This window comes from Cervus elaphus, chromosome 14, assembly GCF_910594005.1.
Source record: "Cervus elaphus chromosome 14, mCerEla1.1, whole genome shotgun sequence".
NCBI classification, from domain to species: Eukaryota; Metazoa; Chordata; class Mammalia; order Artiodactyla; family Cervidae; genus Cervus; species Cervus elaphus.
In genome coordinates this window covers 40508919-40534073 of record NC_057828.1, presented here as the reverse complement: position 1 = coordinate 40534073, position 25155 = coordinate 40508919, and the positions used below count along the sequence as shown (strand labels likewise).

The 25155-nt window shown below is 39.8% G+C and overlaps 1 protein-coding gene across 3 annotated transcripts in view; it reads right to left on the bottom strand.

Moving 5' to 3' along the window:
- Window positions 1-12380: 12380 nt before the first annotated feature.
- Window positions 12381-25155, bottom strand: part of LOC122708172 (dimethylaniline monooxygenase [N-oxide-forming] 1-like) — a 38696-nt gene continuing 25921 nt past the window's right edge. Inside the window, exons 5-10 of one of the 3 annotated variants that reach the window (XR_006345035.1) lie at window positions 23494-23636; window positions 20244-20443; window positions 18139-18494; window positions 17394-17466; window positions 14903-15006; window positions 14101-14134 (exon numbers count right to left, since the gene is read on the bottom strand). Coding sequence is in view for 2 of the 3 variants with exons in the window: in XM_043924338.1 (XP_043780273.1) it covers window positions 13944-14286; window positions 17394-17466; window positions 18139-18494; window positions 20244-20443; window positions 23494-23636 (1115 nt within the window). In the remaining variant the exon portion in view is untranslated. Of the gene's footprint in view, window positions 12699-13545; window positions 14287-14902; window positions 15007-17393; window positions 17467-18138; window positions 18495-20243; window positions 20444-23493; window positions 23637-25155 lie in introns of those variants that run through there. The other 2 variants (XM_043924339.1, XM_043924338.1) reach the window with 2 other exon arrangements.

Here is a 25155-nt window from a genome sequence, read left to right as displayed (position 1 = left end):
GAGTCTGAAGTCAGGCAGGTTGATTCCTCTAGTTCCATTCTTCTTTGTCAAGATTACTTTGGCTATTCGAGGTTTTTTGTATTTCCATACAAATTGTGAAATTATTTGTTCTAGTTCTGTGACCCACCTCCCAGAATATTGGAAATAAAAGCAAAACTAAAGAAATGGGACCTAATGAAACTTAAAAGCTTTTGCACAACAAAGGAAACTATAAGCAAGGTGAAAAAGACAGCCCTCAGATTGGGAGAAAATAACAGCAAATGAAGCAACAGACAAAGGATTAATCTCAAAAATATACAAGCAACTCCTGCAGCTCAATTCCAGAAAAATAAATGACCCAATCAAAACGTGGGCCAAAGAACTAAACAGACATTTCTCCAAAGAAGACATACAGATGGCTAACAAACACATGAAAAGATGCTCAACATCACTCATTATCAGAGAAATGCAAATCAAAACCACAATGAGGTACCATTACACGCCAGTCAGGATGGCTGCTATCCAAAAGTCTACAAGCAATAAATGCTGGAGAGGGTGTGGAGAAATGGGAACCCTCTTACACTGTTGGTGGGAATGCAAACTAGTACAGCCACTATGGAGAACAGTGTGGAGATTTCTTAAAAAACTGGAGATAGAACTGCCATATGACCCAGCAATCCCACTTCTGGGCATACACACTGAGGAAACCAGATCTGAAAGAGACACGGGCACCCCAATGTTCATCACAGCACTGTTTATAATAGCCAGGACATGGAAGCAACCTAGAAGCCCATCAGCAGATGAATGGATAAGGAAGCTGTGGTACATATACACTATGGAATATTACTCAGCCATTAAAAAGAATTCATTTGAACCAGTCCTAATGAGATGGATGAAACTGGAGCCCATTATACAGAGTGAAGTAAGCCAGAAAGATAAAGAACATTACAGCATACTAACACATATATATGGAATTTAGAAAGATGGTAATGATAACCCTATATGCAAAACAGAAAAAGAGACACAGATGTACAGAACAGACTTTTGGACTCTGTGGGAGAAGGCGAGGGTGGGATGTTTTGAGAGAACAGCATGTGTATTATCTATAGTGAAACAGATCACCAGCCCAGGTGGGATGCATGAGACAAGTGCTCGGGCCTGGTGCACTGGGAAGACCCAGAGGAATCGGGTGGAGAGGGAGGTGAGAGGGGGGATCGGGATTGGGAATACATGTAAATCCTTGGCTGATTCATGTCAATGTATGACAAAACACACTGCAATGTTGTGAAGTAATTAGCCTCCAACTAATAAAAATAAAGGAAAAAAAATTAAAAAAAAAAATTAAAAAAACCCCAAAGTCTTCTTGGAATATGGCTTTTGATAACAGACCATGTAAATTTCTTTGTCTATAAGTGATTCCTACTTGCTTTGAAAATCTTTTGTTACTTTGATAAAATGAATGAGTGTTACTTAACAATGATCTATGGAGACTATGACACACATAGACAAAGCTCATTCTGCTTCTACAAAATTAATCCCTCATCAGGAAATTTAAAATGGAAAAATGACTATAAACCACACAGTTGGGGCTATAGGAAATCCAAGATGGCCTCTTGGCTTTTCCCTGCTCCCTGACAAACCTCACTTTTATTTGATAGGATAAAGCTTTTCCTGGCTGTAGAGTTAATATCTCATAATGGAAAAAAAAATGGTTAAAATACATTTTCTGCAATCTCCAGTGATCAGGGTGCCTACTTTGCTGGACAGGTCATACAGATACTGGCAAAAATTTCATGAGCTTCTTGGAGACTATCACTTTCACTGACGTCCTTTGTCATCAGACAAGAACCATGAAACAAAAGGATTGGTTACATGAGATTGAGCAGACTGCTGAATATTGCTACAATTTTCATGACTTTTTGTCTGAAATTTTACTGGCTTCTAATCTTTGTTTTCGGGGAAGGCAATGGCACCCCACTCTAGTACTCTTGCCTGGAAAATCCCATGGACGGAGGAGCCTGGTGGGCTGCTGTCTATGGGGTCTCACAGAGTCGGACACAACTGAAGAAACTTAGCAGCAGCAGCAGCAATCTTTGATTTCAGATATAAAAAAACTCTTCTGCTCAAGTCACTGATGGTTTAAAACAATTTAGTGATTTACACCTGTGGGTAAAATTTTCTCTCTGTCTCCTCCCCCCAGAAATTGGAGACATTTGGGTTCTGAACAGCCTCATCAAGGTACGAAAAAGACTGTCTCCAGACATACACAAAAATCTCAGAGTATACTGGGGAGCCCAAACTCATATAGATTAGGAGGTTAATGACAGGTTGGTGGATTTAGAAAATGCAGTGCTACTCCTAAAAGAAGTACAAAATCTTAAATTACTAATATATTTATAGTGTGACTGGAACATTACTACTTTTTGTGTGCCCCTCCCTCCCAGGAATATAACCAATCTGGTTATAACCAATATAACCAACTCCTGGGAAAAAGTTAGCACTTGCAGGGCCATATGGCTGACAACCTTACTCTCGATATTAAAAAGCTACAAATAAGTATCATTGGCAAGTAGCATGCGTCTCTTAGACTAGTACCACATACAGACACACTTCAAGGGGTAGCAGAGGGCTTTAAGTCATTGAGCCCTCTCGAGTGGATCAAAGACATTGGAGGTGCTCTCACTGAAACACTAGCTATGTTTTGCTGTTTCACTATAATCTTCTGTTTAGTCCTCAGACACATTCGAAAAACCCTCCAAGAACTAATGAAGAAAGAAGTTGCGAATCAACATATCTTCTGCTACAAAAACAAAAAGGGGGATATGCAGGGGTTAATAGTCAGCTCCCTGTTGCTCTGGCTAAGCCATGAGAAAATCATCATGGGAAAAGAATAAAAGCAAAATATAGCAATAGAGCATAACCCAAATAAAAGTATATCGGGTTGATGAGCTGGAGTTGTCATGCCCTGCTAAGCTAAGGAAAAACATAGTGTGGACCTTGGAACACCAGGTCAGCACAAGTTCAGAACACTGCTTGTGCACACACTAAGATGTTTTCCCAAGGCCTATGCAGGTCTATGACTTCCAGCTAAGTGATAACCCTTGTACGAGAAAATAACAAAGATAGTTTAAAGTAATCAATAAAATGGGAGTCGTGAGCAGGGACACAGGAGGCTGACTTCACTGTAACACAACAGATACTTTCTGCTTGCCAAGACACTAAATAAAAGTGATGTGGCTCCGAGGAACAGGGCTCTTGACCCAAGAGGTCTTGAGTTGCCCGGTCCCATCTTTAAAACTTTAATTCTGTCTCCAGTTTCTTTTTCCCAAACTGCGCCAACCACTTTTGATCCCTAGCTGCTGTGTTGGCCACAGCAAAGGTGCATGGACTTCTCATTGCAGTGGCTTCTCTTGTTGCGGAGCTCAGGCTCTAGGTGTGCGGGCTCAGTAGTTGTGGCTTGTGGATTTAGTTTCTCTGGGGCACAGGGAATCTTACTGGAGCAGGGATTGAACCCGTGATCCCTGCACTGGCAGGCAGATTCTTATCCACTGCACCACCAGGGAAATCTGAGGCTTAGTTTCTTTTTTTTTAAATTTTATTATTTTTTATTTTTTTATTAGTTGGAGGCTAATTATTTTACAATATTGTAGTGGGTTTTGTCATACATTGACATGAATCAGCCATGGAGTTACATGTATTCCCCATCCCGATCCCCCCTCTCACCTCCCTCTCCACCCGATTCCTCTGGGTCTTCCCAGTGCACCAGGCCCGAGCACTTGTCTCATGCATCCCACCTGGGCTGGTGATCTGTTTCACTATAGATAATACACATGCTGTTCTCTCAAAACATCCCACCCTCGCCTTCTCCCACAGAGTCCAAAAGTCTGTTCTGTACATCTGTGTCTCTTTTTCTGTTTTGCATATAGGGTTATCATTACCATCTTTCTAAATTCCATATATATGTGTTAGTATGCTGTAATGTTCTTTATCTTTCTGGCTTACTTCACTCTGTATAATGGGCTCCAGTTTCATCCATCTCATTAGGACTGGTTCAAATGAATTCTTTGTAATGGCTGAGTAATATTCCATAGTGTATATGTACCACAGCTTCCTTATCCATTCATCTGCTGATGGGCTTCTAGGTTGCTTCCATGTCCTGGCTATTATAAACAGTGCTGTGATGAACATTGGGGTGCCCGTGTCTCTTTCAGATCTGGTTTCCTCAGTGTGTATGCCCAGAAGTGGGATTGCTGGGTCATATGGCAGTTCTATCTCCAGTTTTTTAAGAAATCTCCACACTGTTCTCCATAGTGGCTGTACTAGTTTGCATTCCCACCAACAGTGTAAGAGGGTTCCCTTTTCTCCACACCCTCTCCAGCATTTATTGCTTGTAGACTTTTGGATAGCAGCCATCCTGACTGGCGTGTAATGGTACCTCATTGTGGTTTTGATTTGCATTTCTCTGATAATGAGTGATGTTGAGCATCTTTTCATGTGTTTGTTAGCCATCTGTATGTCTTCTTTGGAGAAATGTCTGTTTAGTTCTTTGGCCCACGTTTTGATTGGGTCATTTATTTTTCTGGAATTGAGCTGCAGGAGTTGCTTGTATATTTTTGAGATTAATCCTTTGTCTGTTGCTTCATTTGCTGTTATTTTCTCCCAATCTGAGGGCTGTCTTTTTCACCTTGCTTATAGTTTCCTTTGTTGTGCAAAAGCTTTTAAGTTTCATTAGGTCCCATTTCTTTAGTTTTGCTTTTATTTCCAATATTCTGGGAGGTGGGTCATAGAGGATCCTGCTGTGATTTATGTCGGAGAGTGTTTTGCCTATGTTCTCCTCTAAGAGTTTTATAGTTTCTCGTCTTACATTTAGATCTTTGATCCATTTTGAGTTTATTTTTGTGTGTGGTGTTAGAAAGTGTTCTAGTTTCATTGTTTTACAAGTGGTTGACCAGTTTTCCCAGCACCACTTGTGAAAGAGGTTGTCTTTTTTCCATTGTATACCCTTGCCTCCTTTGTCAAAGATAAGGTGTCCATAGGTTTGTGGATTTATCTCTGGGCTTTCTATTCTGTTCCATTGATCTATATTTCTGTCTTTGTGCCAGTACCATATTGTCTTGATGACTGTGGCTTTGTAGTAGAGTCTGAAGTCAGGCAGGTTGATTCCTCTAGTTCCATTCTTCTTTGTCAAGATTACTTTGGCTATTCGAGGTTTTTTGTATTTCCATACAAATTGTGAAATTATTTGTTCTAGTTCTGTGAAAAATACCATTGGTAGCTTGATAGGGATTGCATTGAATCTATAGATTGCTTTGGGTAGTATAGCCATTTTGACAATATTGATTCTTCCAATCCACGAACATGGTATGTTTCTCCATCTGTTTGTGTCCTCTTTGATTTCTTTCATCAGTGTTTTATAGTTTTCTATGTAGAGGTCTTTTGTTTCTTTAGGTAGATATACTCCTAAGTATTTTATTCTTTTTGTTGCAATGGTGAATGGTATTGTTTCCTTAATTTCCCTTTCATTAGTGTATTCTCTATTGTTAGTGTATAGGAATGCAAGGGATTTCTGTGTGTTAATTTTATATCCTGCAACTTTACTATATTCATTGATTAGCTCTAGTAATTTTCTGGTAGAGTCTTTAGGGTTTTCTATGTAGAGGATCATGTCATCTGCAAACAGCGAGAGTTTCACTTCTTTTCCGATCTGGATTCCTTTTACTTCTTTTTCTGCTCTGATTGCTGTGGCCAACACTTCCAACCCTATGTTGAATAGTAGTGGTGAGAGTGGGCACCCTTGTCTTGTTCTTGATTTCAGGGGAAATGCTTTCAATTTTTCACCATTGAGGGTAATGCTTGCTGTGGGTTTGTCATATATAGCTTTTATTATGTTGAGGTATGTTCCTTCTATTCCTGCTTTCTGGAGAGTTTTAATCATAAATGAGTGTTGAATTTTGTCAAAGGCTTTCTCTCCATCTATTGAGATAATCATATGGTTTTTATCTTTCAATTTGTTAATGTGGTGTATTACATTGATTGATTTGTGGATATTAAAGAATCCTTGCATTCCTGGGATAAAGCCCACTTGGTCATGGTGTATGATTTTTTTAATATGTTATTGCATTCTGTTTGCTAGAATTTTGTTAAGGATTTTTGCATCTATGTTCATCAGTGATATTGGCCTGTAGTTTTCTTTTTTTGTGACATCTTTGACTGGTTTTGGAATTAGGGTGATGGTGGCCTCATAGAATGAGTTTGGAAGTTTACCTTCTTCAATTTTCTGGAAGAGTTTGAGTAAGATAGGTGTTAGCTCTTCTCTAAATTTTTGGTAGAATTCAGCTGTGAAGCCATCTGGTCCTGGGCTTTTGTTTGCTGGAAGATTTCTGATTACAGTTTCGATTTCCTTGCTTGTGATGGGTCTGTTAGGATCTTCTATTTCTTCCTGGTTCAGTTTTGGAAAGTTATGCTTTTCTAAGAATTTGTCCATTTCTTCCAAGTTGTCCGTTTTATTGGCATAGAGCTGCTGGTAGTAGTCTCTTATGATCCTTTGTATTTCAGTGTTGTCTGTTGTGATCTCTCCATTTTCATTTCTAATTTTGTTAATTTGGTTCTTCTCTCTTTGTTCCTTAATGAATCTTGCTAATGGTTTGTCAATTTTGTTTATTTTTTCAAGAAACCAGCTTTTAGCTTTGTTGATTTTTGCTATGGTCTCTTTAGTTTCTTTTGCATTTATTTCTGCCCTAATTTTTAAGATTTCTTTCCTTCTGCTAACCCTGGGGTTCTTCATTTCTTCCTTCTCTAATTGCTTTAGGTGTAGAGTTAGGTTATTTATTTGGCTTTTTTCTTGTTTCTTCATGTGAGCCTGTAATGCTATGAACCTTCCCCTTATCACTGCTTTTACAGTGTCCCATAGGTTTTGGGTTGTTGTGTTTTCATTTTCATTCATTTCTATGCATATTTTGATTTCTTTTTTGATTTCTTCTATGATTTGTTGGTCACTCGGAAGCGTGTTATTTAGCCTCCATATGTTTGAATTTTTAACAATTTTTTCCCTGTAATTGAGATCTAATCTTACTGCACTGTGGTCAGAAAAGATGACTGGAATGATTTCAATTTTTTTGAATTTTACAAGACTAGATTTATGGCCCAGGATGTGATCTATTCTGGAGAAGGTTCCGTGTGCACTTGAGAAAAAGGTGAAGTTGATTGTTTTGGGGTGAAATGTCCTATAGATATCAATTAGGTCTAGCTGGTCCATTGTGTCATTTAAAGTTTGAGTTTCCTTGTTAATTTTCTGTTTAGTTGATCTATCCATAGTTGTGAGTGGGGTATTAAAGTCTCCCACTATTATTGTGTTACTATTAATTTCCTCTTTCATACTCGTTAGCATTTGCGAGGCTTAGTTTGTTTTCCCATTCACATATTGCTCTTGCTCCTTCCCTGTTTACTAATCTAGCCATGACTAATCATAGTTACACGCTTTATAAGTCTGCTGGCACTACCATGAAAACAGATGTCAGAAATAAAAATATGACTATAAAAATAGTTAAATAGTATAACTTTTACTCTGTAGGAAAATGTGACCAATAGTCTTACCCTATTAATACAAGCTAATTGTCTCATTATATTTTCCATTTTGACCTAAAATTTTGATGTCTATTTTTAATTATCTATCAAGTTTTTTTTTTAAAGAGAAAGGACTAAATGTAGACTTTTTAAAAAAAATCAAAATGCTCTGAATTTAGAGAGTTTTAAAATAATGATATATCTTATGTGAGTATTTACTGTACATTAGGTACAGTATTTCTTTGCATGGATCACTGAGGAAGGCTTTCTTATCTCTCCTTGCTATTCTTTGGAACTCTGCATTCAAATGGGTATATCTTTCCTTTTCTCTTTTGCCTTTTGCTTCTCTTCTTTTCACAGCGGTTTGTAAGGCCTGCTCAGACAACCATTTTGCCTTTTTGCATTTCTTTTTCTTGGGGATGGTCTTGATCCTGCCTCCCGTACAGTGTCATGAACCTCCATCCATAGTTCATCAGGCACTGTCTATCAGATCTAATCCCTTGAATCTATTTGTCATTTCCACTGTATAATCCTACAGGATTTGATTTAGGTCATACCTGAATGGTCTAGTGGTCTTCCCTACTTTCCTCAATTTAAGTCTGAATTTGGCAATAAGGAGTTCATGATCTGAGCCATAGTCAGCTCCTGGTCTTGTTTTTGCTGACTGTATAGAGCTTTTCCATCTTTGGCTGCAAAGAATATAATCAATCTGATTTCAGTGTTGACCATCTGGTGATGCCCATGTATAGAGTCTTGTCTTGTGTTGTTGGAAGAGGGTGTTTGCTGTGATCAGTGCGTTTTCTTGGTAAAACTCTGTTAGCCTTTGCCCTGCTTCATTCTGTACTCCAAGGCCAAATTTGCCTGTTACTCCAGGTTTGCCTTGGAAACGAACAGAGATCATTCTGTTGTTTTTGAGATTGCATTCAAATACTGTATTTCGGACTCTTTTGTTGACTGTGATGGCTACTCCATTTCTTTTAAGGAATTCTTGCCCATGGTAGTAGATATAATGGTCATCTGAGTTAAATTCACCTATTCCAGTCCATTTTAGTTCGCTGATTCCTAAAATGTTGACGTTCACTCTTGCCATCTCCTGTTTGACCACTTACCGTTTGCCTTAATTCATGGACCTGACATTCCAGGTTCCTATGCAATATTGCTCTTTACAGCATCAGACTTTGCTTCTATCACCAGTCACATCCACAACTGGGTGTTGTTTTTGCTTTGATTCCATCTCTTCATTCTTTCTGGAGTGGTGGATTACACTATTTAATCCTTACGAGACTCTACGAGGTAGGATGTGTTATAACTTTCATGCAGTAGGAAAGAAAACTGTAGCTTCAGAAAAGTGCATTACTTGCTCAGGTTTACACAGCTAGTAAATGGCAGAACTTCTGCACTCATTTCAGTTCTTTAAGCAGCTCCTACAGCGGGGTGTATTGAAAGATCTGGAGTGTTGGACTGTAAAAAAAGATAGGTCCAGTAGGGGGTGCTATTTGTATACACTAAAAAGAATTTCTGACAGTGTAAAATTACCCTTGCGTTGAAATGCCTTACCAGTCTTTCTGATTTAAAGGATGTGCTGGAGGCCAAAGTGTTTAATATGTTTTCGCTTTTGCTAGGTTTCTGGGACCTAACTTGTAATGGGAATTCCTAATAATGTACTTTCACAGCCATGAGAAATTTCACAGAAATAGCACCTGGTAAAACAGCATATATTAAGAAATTATGTTAGTGATTATCTTTCATGTTTTTCTTAAGAATAATTGCCTTGTTACAAACCCCAAGGCCAGATCCAGAAGAGAGTATGACTGGGATCATGACGGCATGGACCTTGGAACACCGGGTTGGCACCAGGCGTGAATACTGCATACTTGCTAATTGTTCCTAAGACTAGCCCAGAAGGGATCGGCCTGGGGTAAACACAAGGAGATCTGGACCATGTCAGAATAGGACATTTAGGAGTAGGTGATCAACACAGCATGTGTCTTGAGAAAGATAAGATCTGAGAAAGTCCTGTAGTCAGCAATTAGGAACAAAAGCTGGACTCAGAATGGACTCTGCATGTCAGTCCAACAGAGGCTCCAGGTCCCCTGACCCATTGCACCAGATTTCGTGTTCTGTCTTCATTCTCCTTGCTCGCTCCTGGACCATTAGGGCAACAGTAACTAAATTCATGTGTTCTTATGCATGGGATGTGTTTCAATCAGTAATTGAAAAAATGTATTTCAATAGGTAATTATGTAGAATTCAATTGGCAATTATGTAGAATTCTTTTGGGCTCCAAAATCACTGCAGAAATTAAAAGCCATGAAATTAAAAGACTCTTGCTCCTTGCAAGGAATGATCAACCTAGACAGCATGTTAAAAAGCAGAGACATTACTTTGCCAACAAAGGTCTGTCTGGTCAAGACTATGGTTTTTCCGGTGGTCTTGTATGGATGTGAGAGTTGGAATATAAAGAAAACTGAGTGTCGAAGAATTGATGCTATTGAACTGTGTTGGAGAAGACTCTTGAGAGTCCTTTGGACTGCAATGAGATTCAACCAGTCTATCCTGAAGGAGATCAGTCCTGAATATTCATTGGAAGGACTGATGCTGAAGCTGAAACCCCAATACTTTGGCCACCCGGTGCGAAGAGTTGACTCATTGGAAAAGACCCTGATGCTGGGAAAGACTGAAGGGGAGGAGAAGGGGACAACAGAAGATGAGATGATTGGATCACTGACTTGATGGACATGAGTTTGAGTAAGCTCCAGGAGTTGGTGATGGACAGGAAAGCCTGGTGTCCTGCAGTCCATGGGGTCACAAAGAGTTGGACACGACTGAGTGACTAAACTGAACTGATGAAGAATTGCACAGTTTAAAAATAAATAGTACTCAATAAATATTTGTTTTCTTCTTCCACAGTTAAATAAATGAATAAGCATTGTCAAGAGCACTCCTTTCAAGGTGATCTAATTTTGGTTCTGAGAGATGTTTGGAGACTCTGTAAAACTATAATTGACATACTGTTTCCCAGTATGATTTATGGCCTAATTCCAAGGTGAGGAATGAGACCCCCTCTTCCTATTGACCTTGTTCTATATTATGGCCACAGAGCAGGTCTAGAATAGTCATGGTCAGAGAAGAAGAGTGAGGGATGAACAGTGAAAAAGATGTATGTGGAGATTCAGAAGCATAGTGGTCTACATGGAGGAAATTAGCTGCAAAATTCCAGACACAGCACGGCAGATGTGCTTGGATAGAGAGGCAGGTCTATACACACACTCAGGCTGAGTGAGAAAGGGAGACATATGGATGCTTTCATGGAGCAATATCCTTGTAATATGACTTTCATGATATCACTATTTAGACTTCTGAAGTTATTTGTACTTTGGAAACCACAGGCTTAAATGCTGGCGTTAAGAAGATCCCTGGATATATGTTTTGCAGATCCATGTCTTCACTCAGCCACTTATTAGTTCTGTTACCTTGGACTAGGGGCTTCCCAGGTGACTCAGTAGTAAAAAATCCACCTGCCAATGCAGGAGGTGCGGGCTCAATCCCCGGGTCGGGAAGATCTCCTGGAGAAGGAAATGGCAACCCACTCGGGTATTCTTGCCTGGGAAATCTCACGGACAGAGGAGCCTTGCAGGCTACAGTCCAGGGGGTCACAGAAGAGTCGGACACGGCTTAGCAACTAAACCACAAACAGCAACAACCTTGGAGTAATCAGCTGATATTTCCTTGTCTGTTTCTTGTTAAATTGTGTAGCACTGACTTCCCCATGAAGACAGAGCTTGCCATGGCAAGAAACTCAGCTACCATCATTACATTTGGCAGAGATTCAAAGGCAGGAAGGGGAATTTTTTTAAAAAATTAGAAAACGGGAGGGATTCAGACATACTCTTATTGGAGATTGTTGGCGTGGGAAAGGTGGAGGTGGGCTAATGAGAAGCAAGGCATCACATGTGCCTGGTTTGGGGCTTATATTTGATTTTCCTTGTTGTTTCTGAGTTGGAACCAGGGCAAGAGTTAGAGAAGCTGGCACTTATTGACCAAGTCTTGGTCCTGAGTGTTCTAATCTGATTGTTGCAGAGGCTATGGGTCAGAGTTCTACTGTAGATGACTTGGCAATAATCTGTCTGTGTATTCAGTCTCTTGGTACAATGTGTTCAGCAGATGAGATTAGATTCAGGCTCCAGCTTGTTCCCATAGTTTGCCACATGGTTGCCTGGATAGTTCACCTTGCCCTGCTTCACCCTGGGTACCCAACTTTCCCAGTCAACTTCATGAGGAATGCTCAAGTGTCAGCTCTGCTTCACGGGAGAGAAAAGCATTTCCCAAAGTCATTTCTATTATATTCAGCAGAGCAGTTTTTCCACTATGAGTTCCTATATTAAGTGCTCTGCTTCCAATTCCAATGTATGTGTGGGGGTTTTCTTCCCACACCATTGAGCAGTTTTTGGAGACCAGCTCGGTTTCCTATAGTTGAACTTGATTCTGACACTATCTACCTAGAGATAGTATCAGGTTCTACAGGTTAAGGGCTTGGTCCTACAAGATTGCTTTCTCTTCAGATGTCCATCATGAGCCCAGGTTGTCACCTGTGCTTCTGAGAACCAGCTGTAGGTAGGAAGCTTCAATGAGCCCCTAACTGGGTTCAACAATTTGCTAAAATAATTAGTGCTTTTGTGAACTAGTTTGGCTCCCAGAACTCAGAGAAGCATTCTATTTATAGATTACTAGTTTATTATAAAAGGATGATATAATTTAGGAATAGCCAGATAGAAGAGATACACAGGGCAAGGTAGGTGGGAAGGGAATGGAATTTCTATGTCCTCTCAAGGGCACCATTCTCCCTGAATCTCTATGTGTTCACCAACTTGGAAACTCTCTGAACCTCATCCTTTTTGGTTTTTACAGAGGTTTCATTACATAGACATGATTGATTAAGTCACTAACCATTGGTTATCGATTCAACCTCCAGCCTGCCTCTCCCCTCCCCACAGATCCAAGGGGTGGAAGGAAAGTTCCAATCCTCTAATCACATGGATGGTTCTTCTGGTGATTGGCCCCCATCTTTAGGTGTTTTCCGAGAGTCACCTCATTAACAAAAGATATCTTTATGTTCTCATCACTTAGGAGATTTCAAGAGTCTTAGGAGTTCTGTGCTGGAAATGAGGAGGAAGACCAAATATACAGTTGTTATTACATATCACAATATCACATATGTTAAGAAGTGAAATAGGTTAGAAGTGTTAGAAAATGGAACAAAAAAGAGGAGCTGGAAGAGCAGACCAGAGTGGAAGAGACACAAACTGCATCTCTTCTTACCTACACGACTCAATCCTGAGTCCGTAGGTTTTGAATTTCCTCCAGTGTGCAAACCATGGGCCTCTCTGTGAGGTGAAGTGTGCCATCTAAGCCCCTCAGTGAGATAATGTGAAGGCAACACCTTTTCTGGCTGAGTCACATTCTCAAATGTGTAACTGTGAGAGAGGATCCAGGGTTGGTATAGCTTGGTCAAAAACTGCTTTAGACACGGTGTTTGCCTTTGCTCCTCTTTTCCTGTCTTTTCTTTCTCCTATTATCTCTCTGTGAAAGACTTCTCAGCTCTGTCTTTTCCAATTGGATTTGGTTGACTCTTAGAAGAGGCAGCCATTTGCCTCTTTAAGCAGAGTTGTAAAGGTGTATGTGAGTGGAAGATGTTTTTCCTTTGGGTGCTGGAGGCTGGTTCCAAGAGTGGGTGGAGGTGGTTGTTTTCTGTGGAATAGATCTGATTGGGTTTGTTCTTATGTCAGCTGAAGACCCTGTTTGGTTGAAGAGTGTATTATAGGGGGATGGGCACTTCTATGCAGGTACATTCCTTTAGAAACACTCCAACCAAGTCGTTGACACCTCCCATCCTTTTATGGTCTTTATTAATAGACTTCTCATCTCCTTCTCGCTTTTCCCCAACTCTTAAAAAGAGAATTAAAGACCACTCAAAGTAATCCTAGGCTTTTGCTTTCTTTTTTATTTTTAATCAACTGATACCATAAGAGTGCCATTTTAATACAACCAAATCTTTCATGAAATATTGAATTTTATTTGAGATATATGAAAATAGGAAAGAGGTCTAATTTCTCAAAGTGGTGTCTGAGACAACTCTCTCTTCTAAAATGAACCTGGAACCTTCCAGCAGCCTTCAAATGCACAGAAATCTTGGTTATCTTTCTCTGGCATTAGAAGCAGGTGGAGCTGGGAGACACTCAGGAATACTAGTGGGCTCTCAAGCCAGCCAGGGAAGGGGAAGGGGTGGCTTTCATTGCTCAGATATAGATTATAGTCATGAAGGCAAAGTTGTTGCAGTGGGGGAACCAGATTGCTGTCCATCTACTCTGTGCATTTGATAGTTTATTTAGGTAATTTTTTATTTATAGGAAAATCAGGAAAATGGCCACAAGCAAAGCTAGAAAGCTGAAGAGTTTAAGTAAGCTTGCGAAGAGAGATGGGGATTCTTGTACAATTCGAGTTTTGGTGGCCTTGAATGTTCGGTCCCACTGGGTCATGATAGCATTTCGGGCTCCTTCCCATTTCCCTGGACCAGTCAAACGGAATTGGTATGGTGTGCATGGGCCAAAGAAGATGGCCAAAGCCAGGCGTGGATCCGTCAGGAGCAGAGAGAACAGGTTGGGCTTTGCATTGATAGCGGTCAGGAGTTCATCTACATATGTGATATAATCAGTTTGCAAAGCTTTGCAGTAACACAAGCCAAACCTTTATAAAAGGAAGATTGGGATAAAGAAGAAAACAAAAAGATTAAATAATGGTAACCTTAGAACAAGTAAAAGTGCCAGAAGTAAACAATGAGGCCACAAAATTTGAACTGGTTTCTGTATTCTTCCCTCCACGCCCATAGTTGTCAAATGGTCTCATGGTATTGTTTAAATACAAGATAGATCCTGTGAAAAAACACTCTGTACACATCGTTTGTCAAATGCTGATAATGAATCTAGTATTACTTTAGTTCTATTGTTAAATGATTAGCAATTTCTAGCAAAAAAGGTTTTATATAATTTTACTATTCTTATATCTTCCTAAAACTCAATTATTGCTTGATTTGTATAATGTGAAAAATCACAAAACTCAGTAGGGTGAAATTCTGTGTAATGCTGGTATTAATCTTTAATTAATTAATCCCTCGACTGACCAAAGTGACAAAAGCTGTTGCTTCATGTAGTTCTAATTAGTGATTTATGTTATGCTAGAATTGCATAATGGAGATCAAATCATATCCCAGGTTGAGAATGAAGAAGAGACACTGGAAGTGCTTTTATAATTTTGGGATTTAGGACTTTGACAAGGATAGTAAAACATTTGAAGTTTGGAAATATATATGAAGGAGAAAAGTGGTGTTTCTTAAAGGCAGTGATTTTAAGTCTTTTTTCTCGGTCACAAACCCCTTCTTTTTCCCAAGTGAAAACTATATGTCAAAGTCTGAAACATAAACAGTAAAACAGAGAAAATCAGAGGTGCTTTAGGATTAGGAGCTGGGGAGAGCAAGAGTCCTTCCCAGCTGGCCATCTGCCTTCCACTGTCCCTGGCCCTTTGTGGTAGCCAAAAAGCAGAGCGCAAGTGGAGACCTCTCTCTGGAGAAGGGCCGACAAACTTGTTCTGCAAAAGGCTAGATGCTAAATATTTAAGGTCTATGAGGGCCATGTTACAGTCTCTACCTCAGCTAGTCAACTTTACTGTCCTAATGCAAAAGCAGTCTTAACCAATACTTAAATTGAGTCTGCTCAGTCGCTCAGTTGTGTCTGACTCTTTGCAACCACATGGACTGTAGCCGCCAGGCTCCTCTGTCCATGGGATTTCCCAGACAAGAATTCTGGAGTGGGTGGCCATTTCCTTCTCCAGGGGGTCTTCGCCACCCAGGGATCAAACCTGTGTCTTCTGTATCTGCAGGCAGATTCTTTACCAGTGAGCCACCAGGGAAGCCCAAACTTGAGTGGGGCTGTGTGCTAATAAAGCTTTACTTATGGCCACAGTGATGTGAATTTTACAAAATTTGCACATATCATAAAATCTTCTTCTTTCTAGTGATTTAAAATAGGAAAATAGGTGGTTGGCAGATTTGGTCCATTGGCCCTGTTTTGACTCCTGTTCTAGAGTGGCCGTCTGAATAAAAACAGGAGAGCTGAACGTGGATTTGCTGAAATGAATGAATGAGCAGACCCTTTGGTGTCAGAGTGGATAAACACAACAGTTTGCCTTCTGATTATGGATAGAAGTATAGAGTAATATCTGGTAGATAAGGATTAATTACATTTGGTTTAGGATATAAACTCCACGTCTCCATGTCATGCTAGATGACCATGGTCTAAAGTGATGGTTTAGGATGTTAAAACCTCAGTTTCCTTTTCCTTTCTTTCCTTAAACAGGTTAGCTTAGTCTTTTTTTCCCCTCCTTTTGAGTCTTAGCTGCTTCTTTTTTCTCCAGTGTAACTCACACCATTCTTTGCTCTTGCTTTACCAGTTTTATTTTTTTTTTACTCTTTTTTTTTAAATTTTTTTTATTTATATTTATTTTTATTATTATTATTATTTTTTTCCAGTGGGTTTTGTCATACATTGATATGAATCAGCCATGGATTTACATGTATTCCCAATCCCGATCCCCCCTCCCACCTCCCTCTCCACCCGATTCCTCTGGGTCTTCCCAGTGCACCAGGCCGGAGCACTTGTCTCATGCATCCCACCTGGGCTGGTGATCTGTTTCACCATAGATAGTATACATGCTGTTCTTTTGAAATATCCCACCCTCACATTCTCCCACAAAGTTCAAAAGTCTGTTCTGTATTTCTGTGTCTCTTTTTCTGTTTTGCATATAGGGTTATCGTTATCACCTTTCTAAATTCCATATATATGTGTTAGTATGCTGTAATGTTCTTTATCTTTCTGGCTTACTTCACTCTGTATAATGGGCTCCAGCTTCATCCATCTCATTAGGACTGGTTCAAATGAATTCTTTTTAATGGCTGAGTAATATTCCATGGTGTATATGTACCACAGCTTCCTTATCCATTCATCTGCTGATGGGCATCTAGGTTGCTTCCATGTCCTGGCTATTATAAACAGTGCTGCGATGAACATTGGGGTGCACGTGTCTCTTTCAGATCTGGTTTCCTCAGCGTGTATGCCCAGAAGTGGGATTGCTGGGTCATATGGCAGTTCTATTTCCAGTTTTTTAAGGAATCTCCACACTGTTTTCCATAGCGGCTGTACTAGTTTGCATTCCCACCAACAGTGTAAGAGGGTTCCCTTTTCTCCACACCCTCTCCAGCATTTATTGCTTGTAGACTTTTGGATAGCAGCCATCCTGACTGGCGTGTAATGGTACCTCATTGTGGTTTTGATTTGCATTTCTCTAATAATGAGTGATGTTGAGCATCTTTTCATGTGTTTGTTAGCCATCTGTATGTCTTCTTTGGAGAAATGTCTGTTTAGTTCTTTGGCCCATTTTTTGATTGGGTCATTTATTTTTCTGGAATTGAGCTGCAGGAGTTGCTTGTATATTTTTGAGATTAATCCTTTGTCCGTTTCTTCATTTGCTATTATTTTCTCCCAATCTGAGGGCTGTCTTTTTCACCTTACTTATAGTTTCCTTTGTAGTGCAAAAGCTTTTAAGTTTCATTAGGTCCCATTTGTTTAGTTTTGCTTTTATTTCCAATATTCTGGGAGGTGGGTCATAGAGGATCTTGCTGTGATTTATGTCGGAGAGTGTTTTGCCTATGTTCTCCTCTAGGAGTTTTATAGTTTCTGGTCTTACATTTGCTTTACCAGTTTTAGTTGTGATTCAAAAAGAATGCATAGCACTTAACTTACCCACTGGGCTTGTTTTTTTTTCTTTCATTAACTTCCTCGATCATTATGCTTGATGGTGGTAACTTAATCACACCTATAAAGCAAACAAATAAACAAAAATGCAATGTAACTTCAGTGCTTACTTAGCAGGCAAAGATGCTTTACTACTGCACATCTTTTATTTCTACTACTGAGCAAATTATCTGTTCTTTTGGCAGAAATGTTAGCAGAGTAATGTTAACTCCTGGTGATTATGCCACCAGTTGAAGAGATAAGAATCAAATCCCCTCACTACTTATTTGATATTGCAGAACCTCACAACTGGCTTGACTGAATTTGTCATTCAATTGATTGAGCTTTTAAAGTGTTCAAATGTTCATTGAACCAGTTGATTCAGTCAGACTAGCAGCTGATATTTTTTGATTCATGATTTATCTTTTGTGCTTGTACTGGCACAAATTCATTATGATATTGTAATTCAGTGAACAATAGATGAATTTGCTTTAAAAAATTCTATTATTTTAGATGGGAGGTGGGAAAAGTCTCAAAATTTCCAGTATCTAAATTGACACGGTAAACTGAACACATATATCCTGTTATTTCTTTTTTTAAAATTAATTTATTTTAATTTGGCCACACCACGTGGCTTGTGAGATGTTAGTTCCCCAACCAGGGATTGAACCTGAGCCCTCCACTGTGAAATGAGGAGTCGTAACCCCTGGACTGCCAGGGAATTCCCATGTTCTCCTATTTCTTATACACTTACCTTTCAGGACCCGAACAGCCCATCGAGCTTGTGTATCCCCTGTGGGTAGTATGGAGCCCAAGGGTTTGATGAGACCAATGACAGCCAGGGTTGGCTTTGGTAGATGTGCAGGAAAGATGTACTTGTATAGCGATGCCTGGCCATCTTCGACTTTCACTACAGTCTCGTCAAGGAAGGGGAAATCAAAAGTGTATCCAGTGGCAAAAACAATGATATCGATGGGCTCTTCCTTTGGGGTGTTGTTAAATACGACAGAGTTTTCCTTCACTTCCTTAACGCTTGTCTTGATGAGTACTTTCCCAGTGATGATACGGCCTGGGAGCTCGTCATTTAGCACAGGCTCTCTTAGTTGTACCCTAGACATTAACATGGATAAGGAAGAGATCTGCCAGGAACTGATGCAGTCAGCCCGCCCTCCTCCTCCCCTTCTCCTCTTCATTTTGCGACTTGCCCCTCAGCTAGGCAGGAGGTGACAGTACTGTGGGAAGTTACCTTTGTGGGAGTGGCTTCATGAATGACCAAGAAGGATGATGGAACCATGCTTACCATTTACAAGAATTTAGAAGCCTGGGGAGAAGGAGGTCAGAATTTTCTCTAGCTCTACTTCTCCTGCTGAATTCTAGCATTCAGTTATCCCTGTCATTTTAGAGATAGCTGAATGCTGAAGGACCACAAGGGAAACCAGGGACTTCTCTATGTGCTGAGAAATGCTAGAAACTCTTTCCTCCTCAGAAGCAATTGTATAAGGAAAGTATGCATGTGTTTAAAAGGAACAAGGGCAGAATTAGCTTTTTCTGGCTATGCCTTTGGAATCACCCTTTTCTGGCTGTGTCTTTGGAATCACAAAGCAAATGCTTTGCTGGATGATTTTAAGTAAGCTGAGTCATTTTGGGCTTATGGTGAATGCACAGAAACAGACAATGTGATCAAATGGAGGGAGCTCTGGAGCAGGAGGTAGTAAGGGTGGCTTTGTGTCCAAATGTTTATACTTAACAGAGCTTGGGAAAACCATTTCATCTTTGTAGGCTTTCCTTTATTCACCTGTAAAATAGGGATACTAATACTTGCCATCCTTGTTAGTTGATTGGGTTGGATGAAGAACATATGAAATAGTATATTTCTAAGAACTTTGGAAATGAAAAAGGATTGGCTAAATCTAACAGGGAAGATATTACAATTCCTCAGGCTTCTTTTACATTTTCTAGGCTTTGTGGGATTAAATAAAGTCTTTTGAGTGGCCATTCAGGCTAAATCAAGCTTATGGTAGGAAAGGCTCTGGTGAAAAGTTTAAAACTCCTAGGGGACCTGAAGTTAGGTAACAGAAGAGGGTAGGTAAGAAAGGAAAAAAATGGAGACAATAGCAGGACTAGAAGAGCAGGGAGAGAGGAAGGTGTATGAGAGAAGGATGAAGAGACCCAGAGGAATGAAGTACATGTAGTAGGAAGGGGGCTGTCTCCCAACCCTGGTGGCTTGGGTGCCATGTGATCAATCCTGGTCCAGAGTGGAATCTGGGGGAAGATCAGACAGGATCTCCAGGCTGTGGTGCTACCCTGGCAATGGAATATCATTGTACAGAGTCAATGAATGAGGAAGTAAAATAAAACCACTGGTACTTGTTAATGGGCTAAGTAATGGGTTGTAACTGAAAGGATAAGACTGAAATCAAGGTCATCGGAAGAAGGCACTGTTTTTTGAAAGATGGTGAAGGATTAAATTTTTCCCACACTGTGAAACAGGCAAATGTGTTGTTTTTGTTGGAAGAGTCATAGACAAATAATTCTCTTTTGATTGCTGCAACTAAGGTTTATGTAACTTGCCAAGGTCACAGAGTCTGCTTGGTACTAGATTAACTTGGGCAAGTGACTGAATTTCCCTGTCTTAGTATACCCACTCTGAAAGGGAGGTTATATGGTTTACTTTAAAGGGTTGTTGACAGTTATGTATCACATAATTCTACTTACCAAGCACTGAAAACAGTTAGCCATTATGACTAAGTAATTTATATGAAGTTTTCCTTCATACTCAGTCTTGTTGCTGTATTATGGCTGCTGGAAGGACCAATGCCCCTTCTCCCTAACAGCCTTCTGCAGCCCCTCTGCATTTACCTGTCTTCTGGTATTAAGCCATAATTTGCATGATTGAACCAGCTGTTCATCCTTTTCGCTATCAACCAATTCACAATTGGAGTTGGAAGAGAATTTCTGAATGTGTTCTGAAATCGTGTCATGAAAACCATGTCCCATGGGTACCCTGAGTCAAAGACACGGCTGATCGCCCATGCCCCTCCGGTGGTGCTGAGGAACACCTAGAAGCAATCAGAGAGGTCACTCACTTTGACACAGTGAACAGGGCTGGTTCTGTCAGAGATTATTTTCATGAGTTGAAAGGCACCAAATAGCCAGCCACCCCCAAAATACCTCCCTGACAAGATAGTTTTGGCTTCTCTAACTCCTACTTTATTCTTTTGAGATAATGGTTTGAGTATCTAGAGTATTAAAATGCCTTAGCACATATTATTGAGCACTTTTTATCTGCCAGGCTCAGTGCTAGACACCATGGTGAATTATATATTGTGGTTGGCCATAGGAACTTAGAATCTCATGTGAGAAGATAGTGAATAGGTGATAACAACTTTGTATGCTAGTGACTATAGGCAAGAGTAGGGCAAGGATGCAACTGAAAGTTGTCTGCAGGGACTTCCCTGGTGGTCCAGTGGTTAAGACTCTGCCTTCCTGGATCAAACCCATGCAGGAAGCACAAGTTTTATCCAGGGAACTAAGATTCCACACGCTGTGCAGTGCAGTTAGAAAAAATAAAAAAGATGTCTGCAAAGGGTTTCAACATAAAGCATTGTTAGAACTGATAGTAAAATTCAGTAATAAAACTAGTTTTGGTGGATTTTTAAAAAACAGATTATTTGACTAGTTGAGTTTACCAGCTGACCTAGTTCATTAAGCTAATAGTTACTTTGGAACCTATACAACAAAGAGTTGTCTGTATAACTTTTTAAAATTGAAAAATTTAGTCAACCGATCTGTTGCTTTGCAAATACAAAACAACTGGTTTAATGCCCGTTTTCTCTTCCAATAAACTGGGGCATGGTGGCCATAGCTGCAGTGTTACTGCCTTTATGATACATTTTGATTGACCTTATAATACTGGAGTAGGTAGCCACTCCCTTCTCCAGGGGATCTTCCCCACCCAGAGATAGAACCTGGATCTCCTGCATTGCAGGCAGATTCTTTAGCATCTGAGCTACCAAGGAAGCCTCATAATATGATGGAGCCTTATGGTGGCAAGAACTATAAGCACATCAGTAATTCTGACATTAGACATATTTGCACCTGCCTTTCTTCATCATGATGAAGAATCAGTTATGATATTTTGGTAGAAATGAATTATATTCTGAAACAAGGGAAGTTTCTTTGTCAATATAGAAATGGTGTGTGCCAAAGCATGTTTTCAGATTGAAGAAATTTCCAGTGGTTAGAGAAATAGAAGTAGTAATATGTGACTCACATGTGTTGGTCATTGTGAATGGGCCTATGCTGATTTTTGCTTCAGAACCTCCTTTTCCTTCCTTCGGGATAACTCTACCAAATTGCTAAGTCTCTCCAAATCAGTCGATCAATCATCAAGTTCCTTCCTTAAAGTTCCAGAAAGGAACACACTCCCAATTCTTTTTCCTCATACCTATTTTCATTCTTGCAATTATTGATCTAATTCTTTACACTTATTTACATGACATCTGTTTTCCCCATGACTATACCATCTATGACAGCAGGAATCCTGTTTGATTATTCTGTTCTCCCGTGTATCCTCCATGCCTGGCACAACATTTGGTATAGCAGAATTCAACAACTAATATTGATTGGTTACCTGAATGGCTTTCAATGAGTTCATAGCATAGTTGGAAAGAAAATACACACTATAAATAATACATACTATATATTTTGCCTGTATATAAAAGACAATTGCCCTGCCGCGCTAAGTGGCTTTAGTCATGTCCAACTCTGTGTGACCCTGTGGACTGTAGCCCGCCAGACTCCTCCATCCATGGCGATTCTCCAGGGAAGAATACTGGAGTGGGTTGCCATGCCCTCCTCCAGGGGATTTTCCCGACTCAGGGATTGAACCTGAGTTTCATAAGTCTTTTGCATTTGGCAGGCAGGTTCTTTACCTCTAGCGCCAACTGAGAAATCTCAAAAAATGAGCAATACCAAGAATTCAAAGTGCCATCCAAGGAGTGTAAATTTCAGTTATTACATCAATTCATACTGGAGAGATGATTTTGTGTCGGGTAGAGGTGTCTGGGAATGTAAATGTAAGTTGTCATAAAAGAGAAAAGGGCACTGCAGAAGGGAGGGCTATGGTGTGAGTGAAGGGGAAAATTGAGGCTTGGGGGTGGGAAAGGTCACAGAGTAGACCAGTCGGCATTCAGTTGCTGATCATGTGGGAAAGCAGTGCAGGATAAAGTTAAAATGGCAGATCTGGACCAGGTGATGGAGAGCCCTGTAATTAATGATTTTTTTCTTTTTTTAGGTAGGGAGGAGTTGTTAGTTTTTTAACGTGAGTGTCATAAGGAGAGCAGGCTTTTCAGAGGATTTGTTTCTTGGTGGTTGGGGGTCTGGATGGATTGTTGTGTGTATGGGGCTGGTCTGGGGCAGGAGTCCAGGCACTTAAGGTAGGATTAGGAGCAGGGGCTTTGAATGGAAGAGACTTGGGTTTGAGGACTGGCTCTACCAGCTGCTGGTGGTGTGCCTTTAGGCAGCTTGTTTAACTCTAGGTTTCAGTTGCTTCACTGGTGGTTAGGGAGTCTTGTACCTACTTCATGGCTTGTTTTGATGATTGGCTGAGGTCATGCAGTAAAGCCTTTAGTGCTGTTCTTGGTACAGAGTAAGCAAGCCCCAGTAATAGTAACTCTTCCCATAATTGTGAGAAGGAAAGTGTAACAGATTCCACGTGAGGTGGTATGGACCTGATGAGGATGGTGGCAATCAATAAGGAAAGGAAGGAGCAAATGGGAGATCTTAGTAAGAAAAAATTAGCCAGAATTTTCTGACTAATGGGACTGAGTAAGAAACAGATTCTTCCTGTAACTCATTTTGGCTGGGAAAATAGCAAAAATAAGAAGTCAGAGAACCCAAATTTTTGAGGAAAAATGATACAATATGACACCTGGAATTTATAGTAACATTTATGAACATTCAAGAAAAAAGTACCTAAAAAATCTGTTTGTGTGTGTGTGTTTTAGGAATTTTTTCCTTTCATTATCTATCATGGTGTCAGACACAGTTTGCTTGAGGCATGCATCTTAAGATAAAGCTCCTCATTAGGTAACACCAAGAACCATACCTTCTTTGCCAGGTGGCTGGCCTCCACAGCAATGTCTGTGCCAGAATTTCCCATTCCAATAACAAGAACGCTCTTGTCCCTAAATATATCTGGATGTTTATACTCTCGGCTGTGGAAATACTGGCCTTTAAAAGTATTTATACCTATAGAAAAAAAAAAGGAAGTCAGATAGAAAAGTTACAAGATCTGTGAATGAAACACACACATTATTCAGCTAATAACATCCTTTTGATGGGTGATTTAGGTTGTTTTAATAGCATACTCAATTTTAAGAAAATCTGAAACACGGATACATAATTATGCAAGATACAGAAATTGGTGAGTGATTATTTATTTAATAGAGATACTTACTCCATCTCACTAGATGGACCTCTAGTTTTACTTATTAGATGATTACTAAGTTAAAATATCATGGCACTATAAAAAAACCCACCCCCCCCCCCAACCCACTGGGGATTTCAAAGTTTTTGAGCATGAGCCACCCATCCTTCCTTTGCCCTGCAGTAAACCATTTTCTGCTAAAAACAACAACAACAAAAAAAAAACAAAAACAAAAAAAAAAAAAAAGAAGGAAAGAAAGAAAAAAAAAGCATGGCATTAAGACTTATTAAGCTGAAGTATAAGAAGTCCTTACTTTTTAAAATTTGATAGAAATGAATGGGACAGAAATACTCTGTTTGCTAATATTTGATTATTTAGAAGTTTTCATAAGCAAGGAGAAAGAGCAGAGAAGTTAAAGTGAACTATGAGTCAGTGCTTCCACTCTATTCAGCAAACTTTTTGGACCCCTCTTATGTGCCGGACACTGTGCTAGATGATATGGGAAATAAGAAATAAAAATATGGGACTTTCCTGGTGATCCAGTGGTTAAGAATCTGGCTTCCAATGCAGGGGATGCAGGTTCACATCCCTGGTCAGGGAACTAAGATCCCACATGCTGCAGGGTCACTAAGCCTGTGTGACACAAGAGAAACTTGAGTGCCACAGCAAAGACCCAGTGCAACAAAAATTTTTTTAAAAAAGGAAATAAAAGTATGGTCCCTATTTGAAAGATCCTTGTGTGTTCGCCTTGGTGACTGATGGTAACTCAGGCTAGGTTTGCTGAGCCAGCCAGAGTTGGCTCAGAGAAAAAGGAGATATGTTAGTTATACTGGGATCAGAGCTATTTGAATTAGATAAGACATCTCAGTTGATGCCAAATCTCACTGAAACATCAAATGCTTGTGGAGGGTTTTGGAAAATACTCTTAGGTTGCATAAAACGATCAAAAGCAATCCTGTACAAAGAACATTTTTTTTTTTTTTTTAAAGAAAATATCACAGTACATCTAGATTCTCAGTGAATTCTCAGGATATGGATGCTGTGGCACATTAGTGGCACATTACTGGGCCTTAACCAAGGCCCAGTAACTCTTTATTTCACCTTAAATCTTTAGAAATCTAACACGAATCTCAGTTAAAACCCAACCACAATCTAGATCATAAAGTTTAGCAATAATGCAATCAAATTCAAATATTGACTTAGCTCAATATTTGACCCAATATGGATCCGAGAACTGCCAGGAATGGAGAGCTGGACAAGTTTAATGAGAATAATAGCATTATCTATGAATGTTAGATTATCTTAGATTATCTCTGGATCAGGCTCTTTTGGATCACAAGT